Genomic DNA, 12,446 nt, shown 5'->3' on the forward strand with positions numbered 1-12,446 from the left:
GGTTATATTTGTGTTATATTTGTGTTGAGTTAAAGAAAAGTTTTGAAAATAAAAGTCCTTTTAGAAGAATACACAATGGGTTTATCTTACTTTTCTTTCTCACAAAACATCCCCAGGATGCAACTGTTAAGATAACCAAGCTGTTACTTTCTTGCAGGAAGTAGTGGCGCTGCTTTGCTATAGGAGTGACTTGGTAATATCCACTGTGGTCATCTGAGTGTGAATCAATAGAAATAGAAGCACAGACGCAACAAACATTTCAAAGCTCCACGCACTTTGAAAGCTACATACCTGTACATATATTGACAGCGCATGACTTACCGTAAACGTAAATGGCCATTAAAAAGATCTGTGAATTTAATCTTTGATATATAGAGAGACATGAACTCCTCACAGCAAATCAAAGTGGCCTTTTTGATTTTCGCAGTGTTTCTAAATAGTTTTGAAACAGCCAGGGTTTCACATTTCAGAATAGGCAGTGAAAAGAAAGTAAATGTCACCAGAATAAACTTGGTCTTCACTCGTGGTTGCTGAGTCTGAGTGCGAGGGCGCCGCTGGTTGTTGTTAGCTTTAATTGCCACCTCTCCCACCAGGAGGGTAAAAGCAACCCAGCAGATCAGAAAGTGATCTGCAAACTGATGCAGCCAGTAGACAGTGAGGTGTCTGCCCACACAACATGAGCATCGTGTGGTCACCCTCTGGTGTTATCAGTTTTTCAAGATGGGTTTCCCCCCCAACTTGTTAAAGTTACAGTCACTGCGTGCGTGTGTGTGGGGGGGCGGGGGATTTTGTTTCTAAGAAAAAACATCTTGAATTTTTCTCTTTAAAATAATAGAAAGGCAATAAAACAGTTTTTATTTTTTAGAAAGTCTTATTTCAATCTCATACACACAGGCTCAATACAACAATCTGTAAGTTTAAACAGCACACATCTCTACAGTCACACAACTCTGTACATAGTGGTAAACATATCAATAGAAGACATTTTTAGTATATTCATCATGCAATCAGTTTATATGTGAAGACACTGATGAACTTTATTCTAACAGCATTCAAGAGAATAGTGGAATGCAGCGCACTTACAGTACAAACAAATACAAAAAGACATGGATCACCTTAAAGGAGTAAAATAGAAAAGAATTCGTAGCCCTCATTCTCAAATGAGATTTAAACTCCTTCATTCGTGCCCTTCATTCTCTACAGCTGGCTGAGCTGTTCGGTGCTCATGTTGTAAATCGGGTTTTTGTATTCACAGTCTGAGAGGGAAAGAGTGGAAAATCGGGAGAGCAGTTCAGTGCACAGTATTATTCCATCTCTAACATGCCCACAGATGAAGTCAGCACTCACTGTCTTTGTTTTTCTTCTTCTCGCGGCCTGCTGGTAAAGAAACAGGTGAGGAAAGAACAGAAGTCAGTGTTTTGTGCTTATTCTCCAACAGTGACAAATAATTCTGATCATTTGGAGAAAACTCAGCGAACACTAACTACCTCTCTTTTGATTCTCCACCTGCTTTGACTTGGCGTGTTGCTTGCGGAGATCATGTTGGTTTACTGAGAAAAAAAAAGGGATGAGTCAAAATCAGACAGAACTGAAATGATGATAGCATCATTATAAAAATAAAAGATGACTAGAATTGCTCATTCTACCGTAATAATGCTGACTGAAACTTGGTGGCCGTAATCTGCTGAAAAGCTCTAATGGGGTAAGAGAAGATGGTTACTTCACACTGTTACAATTTAGAAGTCACCAATAATGCAAACTGCAGTAAGCATATTGACTTTTTCTAAGCACCTAAATGAAATCTATGTTTGGTTCTCTGACTTTCCACCCTTTCAAAGCGAAACTGATCCAAATTTGGATAAATTCCACCGCTGCTTTGACCGGGCTGTTGAGGCTGGGTCCGGTCCAGATACTGCACAGCTCCGCGTGGATTACTTCTGGTGGGGTCAGCACTGGTTGGGAACTGGTCATCATTTTCTATTGTTTGAGAACATTATATACTGAACTTTTTTTTTCATTTTTCAGTTGATATACAATGACTTCAAAATGTTTGTTTAATAGTGAGGAAGAGAAGAAAAAGATGAATAAACTCACCATAAACAAGATCATGAGTGTAGGGTCTTACTGCCTGTGGTACATGTACATGCACACCTACTGGTATGTTGATTGTTGTCACGGGTGGGGCACTGGGACCTGCAGTGAAACATTAGCAGAGTAACTGAAAGAGCTCTTCTGTTTGGTTCTGCTAAACATGAAGACAGCTTCACAAACAAAAAAGGGATGAATTAAATATGCAATTAACTGTCAAAGAGTGAATAAATGGTTGAAATAGCACCTTTAAAGTACGTTGGTTAACAATTGACCTAACAGTTACTTAATGATATTGATTAAAAACATCAAATTATTTTGTAAAACTATAAATGAACAGCTGAAAGGTAGTACACAGTCTATGATTTGATAGATAAAGACATGTTTTGTAGTTTTACCTCTGTATAGTGTGTTATGTATATTGTTGATATTATAATGCAAATTCACATGAACATTAAACATAATGGATAGCCATGAAAGTGATACTTGTATATGTATTTTATGCATCTGTCATACAATTTTAAACAGTAAGAAAGTAGTTAAATGATTTTAAAGCAAACGTTATTCTCTGTGAATACAAATTTCAAATGTCTTCTAGTTTACATCGAACAAATGAACATTACTGGAGTGACACAGAGTTGAAATTGTTGCTTACCCGGAGCAGCTGCACTACTGGGAATGACCGTACTCTTCTCTACTTTGCTGTTGCTTTTGTTGTTACGGATATCTACAACAGAATCAAAAAGTGAGTTCAATATACAATGAGCCTCCTAAACAATCACTAAAACACTCAGCTTTGACTTTAAATTTCAGACAGAACAATTCTCACCTTTGCATTTTTTGTAAGTGTAGTAGCCACCAGTACCCAGCAGAAATAGAGCAGTCACACCAGCACAGATGTAAATCACCAGCCATGGGATTTTTGTACCTGCATGAAGAGTTGCGGTTTAACAAGATCTATATCACAGGAAACAGAAACTTATTTATTTGTCCTTTTCGTGTGTGCTGGGTCTTGACATTTGTCATCCAAGGACAGAAGAAACAGTACAGGCCGCTGCTTAATATTGAATAAACTTAAAATCTACAAATAAAAATCCACTTACCTATTTCATCCAACACCACTAGAACACATTTTCCCTCCTCCTGTATACAGTGGTAAAATCCTATGTCAGCCTTTTCAAGATCATCAATTCTGATAGAGTAGTTCCCCTCTGAGCCCTGGTTTGGAAAGACTTTCACTCGGCCATTTCTGGGGTCCAGGAATGTAACGTGCCCTTTTGATGAGAGATTGAGCAATTGCCCTGAGCCACTGTAGTTCCACGTCACCCATTTGAACTTGCTTGTTTGAATGTTGCATGGTAGAAGCACAGATGAACCAAGTGGAACCTTCAGTCTGTGCTCTTCACCGATTTCTCCTAAATGTTCAGAGGATTCTTCATCATAAAGGGAAAAATGAAACAAAAGAGAAAGTTTAGGTCACTCCGTTAAAGGATGTGGATTTCTGAAATGTAACTAAGTGATTGTGACAAAGACTAATAATGTATAAGTGATAACCTTAATCATGCTTTTTAAAACCATTAACAATCTTATATGGCCCACCCACAAACAGGTAAAAAAAATGACCCTGTGTTACTATATCAAGGAGAAAAAGATCTTTTATGCAAATGTTAAAATAAAGTTAAAAATCAAGCAGATATACTCTTTAAAATGCAGATAAACAACAGTTTAGTTAAGTTTAAGCCAAAGTTGAACATTTCCTTTGTGTTTTCTTCAGGTGTTATGAGTGATCTTAAGATCGCTTCATCTTTAGAAAAGAGGTTGCTGGTAGACTTTAGATCGCTGGAAGTTTACCTTGTTTCGTTTTCAGAATAGTTTTAATAATATTTAATAATATTATTATTTTGTGAATTTGCTCTGCAAATACCTTTGCATGACATAGAGTTCACCTTTTCTGCAATAAACACAAGTTGCCATGTGTCACTGTCAGAAAAAAACACATTGTCCCACCTCCGCACTGAGGTCTGGTTGGAATCCCTCACTGGTCATTCAGACCAAGTTTATTATTTAATTTAATTCTGTGGATGTCTCTTTTTTTAAATGTCATGTCCCAGTTTTGCAACTGGTTTTAACCAGCTTGCTCTAAGATAGTTTATAGAAGATTTTACCCTAACATGATAGTTAAGTGATAGTTTAACGGTCTAAATACATTAAGTATACTTCTCATTGGCCAGATTCTGAGCTCTTCAGTCAGTAGAGTCAAATATTTACAAAAAGAAAAGAAAAAGAAAAAAAAGAGAGAATTGGAAGAAAACCTGACAGACTTATGTTGACATATATTTTCTAAACATTACATTAAAATTGGTTATTATTTTTTACATTTTTAACATTATATTTTAAGATTTCTTAAAAAAACAAAAAACTTACCATTTGAAGACACACAAGTGAAGCACAGGGCAAAAAGGAGAGTCCACCTGGCAACGTGCATCTTGATCACCATCTTGTACAGTGTGAGCAGCACCCTGACGATGATATATTAACCTGTTCAAGCATCACGGAACAAAACCACAAGACCACCAGTTTCACTTCTTTGAAGAAATTCTTTATATTAACTACAGCCAGATTAACGCAACCATTATTTTAACTGAGCAGCAGTCATGAAAAAAACCCCAAATTAAACCAAATGACTAAAAAAACATATCTTTCAAACAGTGATAATGTACTTTTGACAGACAGCAGAAAGGACCTGATGCAAAAGTCTGCTTCAGACCACTTCCTGTGGAAATGATGTTGATGTTTCCGGAGTACGAGACACAAAGAAAGATAAATATATGAAGTGATCATTGTCATGTGCAATGTCACATGCAGGTTTTCTTTTAATCAACATAAGATCCGAGTGTTGTGTTTTAAGTGAATTGGTTAATCAAAATTTCAGTTACTCAGCAATAGACAAAGACTCTGAGATGGGCCATGCTGTACATCAGATTTAAATTTTCATATAAAAGTTCTAATATTAATCTATTATAGAGTATACTTTAATATAACTATCATGGTATAACATTGTGTAAGTTCACATTTTGTTGGTTGCTTTTGTAGAATTGTTTAAATGTACATTAATACTTGGTGTGGTTTGGTAAACTGTAAGTAAATAAAGGTCACTGCCTCTGTCACTCAAATCCACGCCTCTGCAGTGTTTTGTCATGGTTTAAGGTTTCACAAGGTTGGGAAAGTTTCCAAGTCAGTCAAGGTTCAGTGCCACCTCAATTCTAATTTTGCTGATTCTGTTTTGAGAATTCGTGGGTTAGGATTATATTTAAATATGTCTAAGGTGTTTTTCTGTCACTGTGTGATATGAAATATCAGTCTATATGAATTTAAAGAGCTGGCAAACAACAGATTCACAATTCCAAAATAAAGGGACTTCATCTATCAGGTCTTAGGTTAACCAGCTGAAGCCATGTGTGTTTCCTTTAGCTGTCACTGGCAGCTGTCCTTAGTTTTTGACTGAAATAAGTCCCACAGGGTCACAGGAGTCCGACCTTAACATAAAAACAGTCACTTTCATCACAGGAAAAGTTGGATTTCAGGCCCTTTTATCAAACATTTGAACTTCTTTGGTACCTCTGGACATCATACCAAAAAATATAAAAATATATAATAGCTAATAGATTAAAAAATAAAATAAAATGTCAAACGGTGTAGTTTAAAACCATAAGTAACTAAATAGTATAGTATATAGCTATAGTGCTGAGAAATGTGTTTTTTCACCTCCCACTGGCTGTTTACTGTAAAAGCTTGTGCCGAATCTCTCATTTAAAGAAAATGTCATGTGAACATTGTCATCATAGTTTAGCCTGCCACCTGCAGGCTCTCAGCTATTCTACAAGTCATAATTTGTCTACAAAATGGAGAATGTAATTAATACAAGACATAAAAGTTGGGCCAGTACTCCAGTATCTAATTAAATTTCTGCCAGGTAGCATTTAAGTATTTCTGTAGTTCCACCCAGAACTAGCAAAGTGTACCCAATAAAGTGTCCACTGAGTGTATATATTTATTTTCTATTCCATCCATTGTAAGGATCTATGTTTCACTGGGTTTTCCACGTTTAAACAATAGTGACCCAAAACGTCATCATTTCGTTTTGACAGCTGCGCTTGCAGTCCTTCCTCGGAAGATTGTAGTTTCACCTTGGCAAACGTCATCAACATGAGACGCCGAACGAACGCCGCGGTTCTCTTACGCCCTTACAAATTCTCCTTCGCCGTTTTCCGTAACTCATGTCACTTGGCATGGAGGTCAAATAAAGTGTTTAAAAATGAGATAGGATGTAATTTATTTATTTAACTTTTCCGCAGTGCCTGTGTTGCCCGGAAATGATCGAGCACAACTTCCGCTTTGTAAACCAATCAACTTTGCCTATTTTTCAGATGCGCGTATACGTGTAAACGGATTGGCTGGTTCAATTTTCTTCGTCTCTTTTTGAATTTGGTGGTAGTTCACATGGGACTGTTTATTTTCTACCAGTAACTCTATGTTCTGTAGACAGGCAGGCGTGTCTTCAGACACTAATAAGCTACACTATAGACTACTGCTGTACAAGTGGCAAGAATTGCTAACCTTTAAGGTGAGTCACGATTTTTACTACCGTTCGACTTAATAGACGTTACTGAACCCTTTGGCAGCTCTATTTCGGCGCAACAGTAGGTCGGCAGCTGGTGTTTTAAAACATTATGGTCAAAATAACTTTGCTGAAACATAGTGTAGATATTATTGTCAGGTACTTGTTAAGTAGTAGTAGTTAAAAAATGTCGTGCAACAATGTTAATCGGTGCTAATTGGATAGCTTGCAAGTATTTAACATAGCTTTTTGTTTTATAGTTTCCTGAGTGCAAATCCCTTTTTTGAATAAAGGGTCAGCCAAGATGGAGATGAACTTGGCTGTAAAGTCTTTACTTTCCTGGGTAAGTTGAGTTATGTTAGTGGACATTACGGTGAAATGATTGCACTAATGTTTAAAGTTTTAATCACCCTTTTTTGTTTTGTTTTTTTCTCTCCAAACTATAATTTTATAGGTGAACAGTTTAAAACTCCGTGACTCAGAGCTGACCATCGATGACTTGCAGGACGGATTGATCTTACTTAGACTTGTTTATATGCTGTAAGTATGCTGGCAATGCGGTGTAATGTTTAGCCTGTGTAAACAGGGAGTGTCAGCGACTGACAGGGTGTTAAACGTGTTGGTTGTGTGCTTTTTGGAAAATATAGAGCTCTTACTTCCTTGCAGTAAACCTTTATTTTATTATTGTCAAAGGAGCTTGCAAAGAAAAGCGTCTGGACTTCTTAAGTTACTTGAAGACGTTTCACCTCTCATCCGAGAAGCTTCCGAGAACCTCTCTGAAGAAGCTTCTCGGATGAGAGGTGAAATGTCTTCAAGTAACTTAAGAAGTCCAGACGCTTTTCTTTGCAAGCTCCTTTGACTACGATGACCTGGATGACTGAGAACCTTCACAGACATTTATTTTATTATATTTTTCTTCTTTTTCTTTGTCATTTTAGGAAAAAGCAGCCCATCCCCTGTCTAAATGATGCAACTGAGGATCGGTTCAGAGTCATTGCAGAGTTTCTAGAAAGTGAGTTTCTTTCTGGAGAGACTTCTTAAAAGAGTGTCTTTTTGTACGAGTGTGATATTAATACAAGATATATGTAATAAAGGCTCCAGCTGGTGAATCACAGCACTTTAGCTTATTGAGGCTTATGTTGTTCCAAACCAATGACTGAAGTACATATGATCAAAGGGGATTTCATGGTCTGATTGGGCTTAAACCGCTTTGTATTTCAGAAAGTGTTAATGTAGGAACTTGGAGCCCATCCTTACTTTAAACACATTGTTTTCTCTCCCTTAAATAACAGATATTTTGCACCTTTGGACACACCCTGCATTCCTGGGTGGGATCCAGATTGTGTCCTGGTAGATGGACTACTACTTATTTAACACTTTTCTACTGTTACAGGGCGTGTTTTAGCCTACAAGCCAAATTCACTCATTCATATAACACACATTAACTCTAGTGGATAAGTGTTAGTTTGGGGTTTAGTGTCTTGCACAAGGACGCTTCAGTATGTGAGCAACTGACCTTCATGTTTAAAGATCATTGGCTTTTCTTCCTGAGCCTCACTGTAAAACTTCCTCACTGGTACCATTTTTATTATAATGGGAGATAAATATATTACTGACCTGAGCATGTGTGTGTTTTGTTGTTTAGGGGACTGCAGATTTAATGCAAGCAAGAGCTCTTCTCTGCGTTGGGACCACATTAGAGATGGCATCAGCCTAACAGCTGAAATTTCAAAGGTAAAAAACTTCCTTTATTTTTCATATTTCTTTTCAAAGGCCCAAAGAAAACACTTATCATACTTTTTTATTGCAACATCACTAGGTACTTTTGTTGCTTGTATACCATGATATGATGAATGACCACTGCACTCTGAACATGTTGGACTGCGATGTGGAGGTAAGCTGGGAGCTGCTGGTGTATTGTGGTCACACTTATACATCTCATCTCATTTCTCATGAGTTGCTTTGTGCTATTATTTTAATTCTGTGTGTATTTATTTAATCCCACTCTGCTAGCGGGAACTAGCACACCTAACTAGTTCCTTTGTGATGGAGAGTGAGGGTTGTGTTTATTTGAGCGAGGAACTTGACGCTCATCTGAGAGGAAAACGTAAGTCACAAATATGTCACTTTTGTTTTTCCCCTCCGAGGTAGACTGTAATAAGAAGTCTTTAGCAAAACAAACAAACTAACTGGCTTGACTCTATTGTGCAATCTTTGTCTCAGATTTGACTTTCTCTCAAGAAATATTTGAGCAATCAGCAGCCACCTCTGGTACCAATATGTCAAGCATCTCTTCCTTCTTGGGTGATGAGTCTCCTTTCTTCCACCGAAACAGTAGAATTAAATTTGTGGACATAGAAACTGTGGCTTCTTCTTCAGTCAGGTACCAGATATGACTTAAATATTTTCAGGTTATGTTGCAATATTCATTTTTATTCAGTTTTATGGGTTATGTTAATCCAAACTTCCTTGTATTACATTATCTTATAATATACATGATGAAAATCCACAGGTTGTCATCATTTCGTTGAAAATCTTTACCTTTCTGATCTGCTTAATTCACACAGCAGTTCTCCTCTGGAGGATGTAATGAACACACCGAAATTTCAGCTGAGGAAAATGCAGCGACAGATGATCAAGGAGCGAGACTATCGAGATAGTTTGGAGAGGGAGCTGGCCAGCAAGATTGCGCTCATTGAACAAAGAGGTACTATCTGTTGAATGTATGGTTTGCATTTTGTTAGACTTGAGAAATGGCAAAATTCTTGTTAAAGCACCACTCATATTTGTCTAAGATTATCTGCATTTTCATTTAAGCTTTTTATACTTGTCATGTTTTCAATAGACTTTGCTTCGTGCTTTGGTTTTCTTTCTCTCTCTTTCCCAGAGTCTCGCATTAACCAGTTGCAGTACCGCCTGGATAAACTAAAGGAAGAACAAGGTGATCAGGAGCATGTTACCAAAGAACAAATTAATGAGCTTGAGATCAAGAACAATGAGTAAGTACCCAAGAGCAGTGATTTATGAACCTATAACTAGGGATGGGAATTGATGAGATTTTCACGATTCCGATTCCTTTTTCAATTCTGTTTAACAACTTGATTCTTTATCGATTCTTGTTTTTAAAAAAGAAGAACACACAGGTCGATTAGCTTATAACTTTGTTTTATATCTTCTCTTTGAACAAGATAGAAATTTAGGAGTAACATGGCCATACAAACCTAACAGTGAGATCTTAAGAGATTCACAGCCTAGGCTTCCAGTTAATTGAAACAGTGGGAACTGGTTCTCAATAAGAACCGGGATTCGATTCCCATCCCTACCTATAAAATCATCATTTTAATATCACAACCATAACATCTAATTTCTATCCACAAAAGTTACACAATATTTTGTCATCATGTTGCCTAGCAACCCCCTAACAACAGACTACATTCTGTACAACAGACTAATAGTCTGTACTTCTAGACCTTTGTACAGAAGTGTTTTAAAGTAAATTTTTTATTTATTTATTTATTTTCCAGCTTACAAAAGCGTCTTAATGAGATGCTGAAGCAAAATAAAGACCTCAAGACAAACACTTCACTCATGGAGCGCAAAGTGGATGAGCTTGCAGATGAAAACGGTGTGCTTTCTTCTCAGGTAATAACATGCAAAATATTCTGGGTTTTTTTGTTTGTTTGTTTTTAAGTTGTTGTTTGTTTTGTTTTGTTTTTTTCTTGAGGGTCTCTTATTTACACTAAAGATCTAATGAACGTGTCTGCTGTTATGGCTTCCAAACCTTTTGAGGCAAATCTGTGATAGTGAATTCTCACTCATGACAGGATTCAGTAAAGGTCATGTGCATTTCATGTTTCTGGAGAGTGTTTCACTAGTAGAAACCTTTTAAAGTATTGAGGAGTTTTTTGTGTCAGTTTTGAGATCAAAACATGGATTTGAAAAACCTTTTTATTTTTTAAAAATTTTCTCAGGTGAGAGCTGTGTGCTCACAGCTTGCCGCCTTTGAGACAGAAGTTGGTAGACTGACGGAAAGTCAAGCGTCTGCTCAGGAGGAGTGGAGAAACAAAAGAAACCATCTACAGTCTGAGCTCAACCAAGCAACTGCTCAAAAGGTGTAGATTCACAAGATATATTGTTTAACATGCATTCCTGTGTCATTCAGAGAAATCTGAATGCAAAAAGGACAATGAATAGGAAACATCATGTCTGTTAAAGACTCAGAAGAAAAGCACATTTAAATGCTCATGTCTGCCTATTTTATTATAAATAAAGAAGAGTAGTTATATTAGATTTGTGTTGACTGTAAGTAATCTTATTTCTCCATTGATCTCATTAAATGTTGGGTTTTATACAAATTAATTTACTGTAAGCTGCTCCCTTTCTCATTTCTCAGGAACTCCTTACAGAACAAATTCAAATCCTTCAAGGAAAGATTTCCTGTTTGGAGGATGAAATAAGCAAGGCCAGTAAGGATGAAGTTGGGGAAAATATGGGACCCATAGTAGAGGTAATTATATGTAAAAGCTAACAATTTTAAAAGCAAACTTAATTGAAAATATATAAAATATAAAAAATGTATAAAATATTATGGTAAGCGATAAACATCTTGAATTGTTTATTTTCAGTTTAAGTTTGGAAATTTTATTTTCTACTTAATTGATTATAATTGTTGGTTCTTCTTAAATTGCCAGAGAGAAATGTTGGAGACTGAAATCAGGGGTTTGAAGAATGAGCTAGAGACTACACATTTCTCCCTGAAAAAGGCTGAGCTGGAGATTCATGCTAAAACTCAGCAACTGGAGGAATGCCACCAAGAAATTAAGGAGATACATGAGCAGAGGGGAGTTCTTCAGGAAGAGATCCGAGTCCTTAAGCTTCAGCTTGAGCAGGTTGAGCAGCAAAAAAATGAGCAGACAGACAGGCTACAACAGCATATTGCTGCTTGTGAACAAGAAATTAAAAAACTACAGGAAATTAAGCAAGCAAAGGAAGATCTTCTTCATCAGACTGAAGAAAAGGTGAACGATCTTGAGACAAAGTTAACTGCTGCTACTTCTCTGTTGGCTGTTAAAGAGCAACAAATTAACAGTCTCAAAGATGAAGTTGACATTCTTACAGATGAAACTAACAAAAACAAAGATGAAATTCAAGCCAAAGAAGAAGAGCTTGCCAAGTTACTTCTTGAGAAGTCTAATGTGCAAGAAACTCTGAGTGACAAAATCCAGATCTTAACAGCTCAAGTGGAAGACCTTAGTTCATCTCTCAAACAGGCAGAGCAGGAAATTCACATGAAGCAAGACTTACTGGATAAAACCGCACAAGAGAATGTCCAACAAATAGAGCTACTTCAACAACAAAGTGCTGAACATATGGAAGCACTCGAGAAGCAGAAGACAGCATCTCGAGAAGAAATCAAGAGGCTAAATGCAGATATTCATGCTAAGGAAGAACAGATGGCTCGGCTAGAGACTGAGGCCTCTACACGCTCTGCATTGTTGCAGCAAGAGCTTGATGATCTGAACAACCAAATAAAAAGCATGACCCATTCTCTTGAGATGGCCAAGGACCATGCTCAAGCCAGAGAAGCTGTAATGGCCAAACAGCAAGAGGAAAGCACTTTGCAGATTGAAGAGCTTGGGAAACACATTTCAGTTCTTGAAGCAGAAGTGAATCGACTGAAGCAGGAAATCCAGACTAAAGAGGCTGAGGTAGATGAGATGAAGACCAACAACTACATGGA

At 37.1% G+C, this 12,446-nt stretch overlaps 2 protein-coding genes across 2 annotated transcripts in view; one reads left to right on the forward strand and one right to left on the reverse strand.

The window, feature by feature from the left end:
* Positions 1-839: 839 nt before the first annotated feature.
* Positions 840-4,844, reverse strand: LOC102293775. Its single transcript, XM_014331104.2, has 10 exons — positions 4,513-4,844; positions 3,192-3,521; positions 2,918-3,016; positions 2,744-2,815; positions 2,095-2,193; positions 1,792-1,977; positions 1,647-1,694; positions 1,488-1,550; positions 1,348-1,377; positions 840-1,256 (listed from the first exon to the last, which is right to left on the reverse strand). The coding sequence occupies exons 1-10, from the start codon at positions 4,583-4,585 to the stop codon at positions 1,198-1,200; spliced, it is 1,059 nt and encodes a 352-aa protein (XP_014186590.1). The 5' UTR covers positions 4,586-4,844; the 3' UTR covers positions 840-1,197.
* A 1,676-nt stretch (positions 4,845-6,520) lies between these two features.
* numa1 (nuclear mitotic apparatus protein 1) overlaps positions 6,521-12,446 on the forward strand; it is a gene marked incomplete in the record, with an annotated part of 28,868 nt that continues 22,942 nt past the window's right edge. Inside the window, 14 exon segments of the mRNA XM_042222530.1 lie at positions 6,521-6,712; positions 6,967-7,049; positions 7,161-7,246; positions 7,645-7,718; positions 8,352-8,440; positions 8,526-8,600; positions 8,720-8,813; positions 8,930-9,089; positions 9,274-9,413; positions 9,594-9,705; positions 10,231-10,348; positions 10,678-10,818; positions 11,100-11,213; positions 11,398-12,439. Coding sequence (XP_042078464.1) covers positions 7,011-7,049; positions 7,161-7,246; positions 7,645-7,718; positions 8,352-8,440; positions 8,526-8,600; positions 8,720-8,813; positions 8,930-9,089; positions 9,274-9,413; positions 9,594-9,705; positions 10,231-10,348; positions 10,678-10,818; positions 11,100-11,213; positions 11,398-12,439 — 2,284 coding nt within the window.

The sequence above is a fragment of the Haplochromis burtoni genome, unplaced genomic scaffold (genome assembly GCF_018398535.1).
Source record: "Haplochromis burtoni strain Fernald_Lab_line unplaced genomic scaffold, NCSU_Asbu1 Contig_88, whole genome shotgun sequence".
NCBI lineage: Eukaryota > Metazoa > Chordata > Actinopteri > Cichliformes > Cichlidae > Haplochromis > Haplochromis burtoni.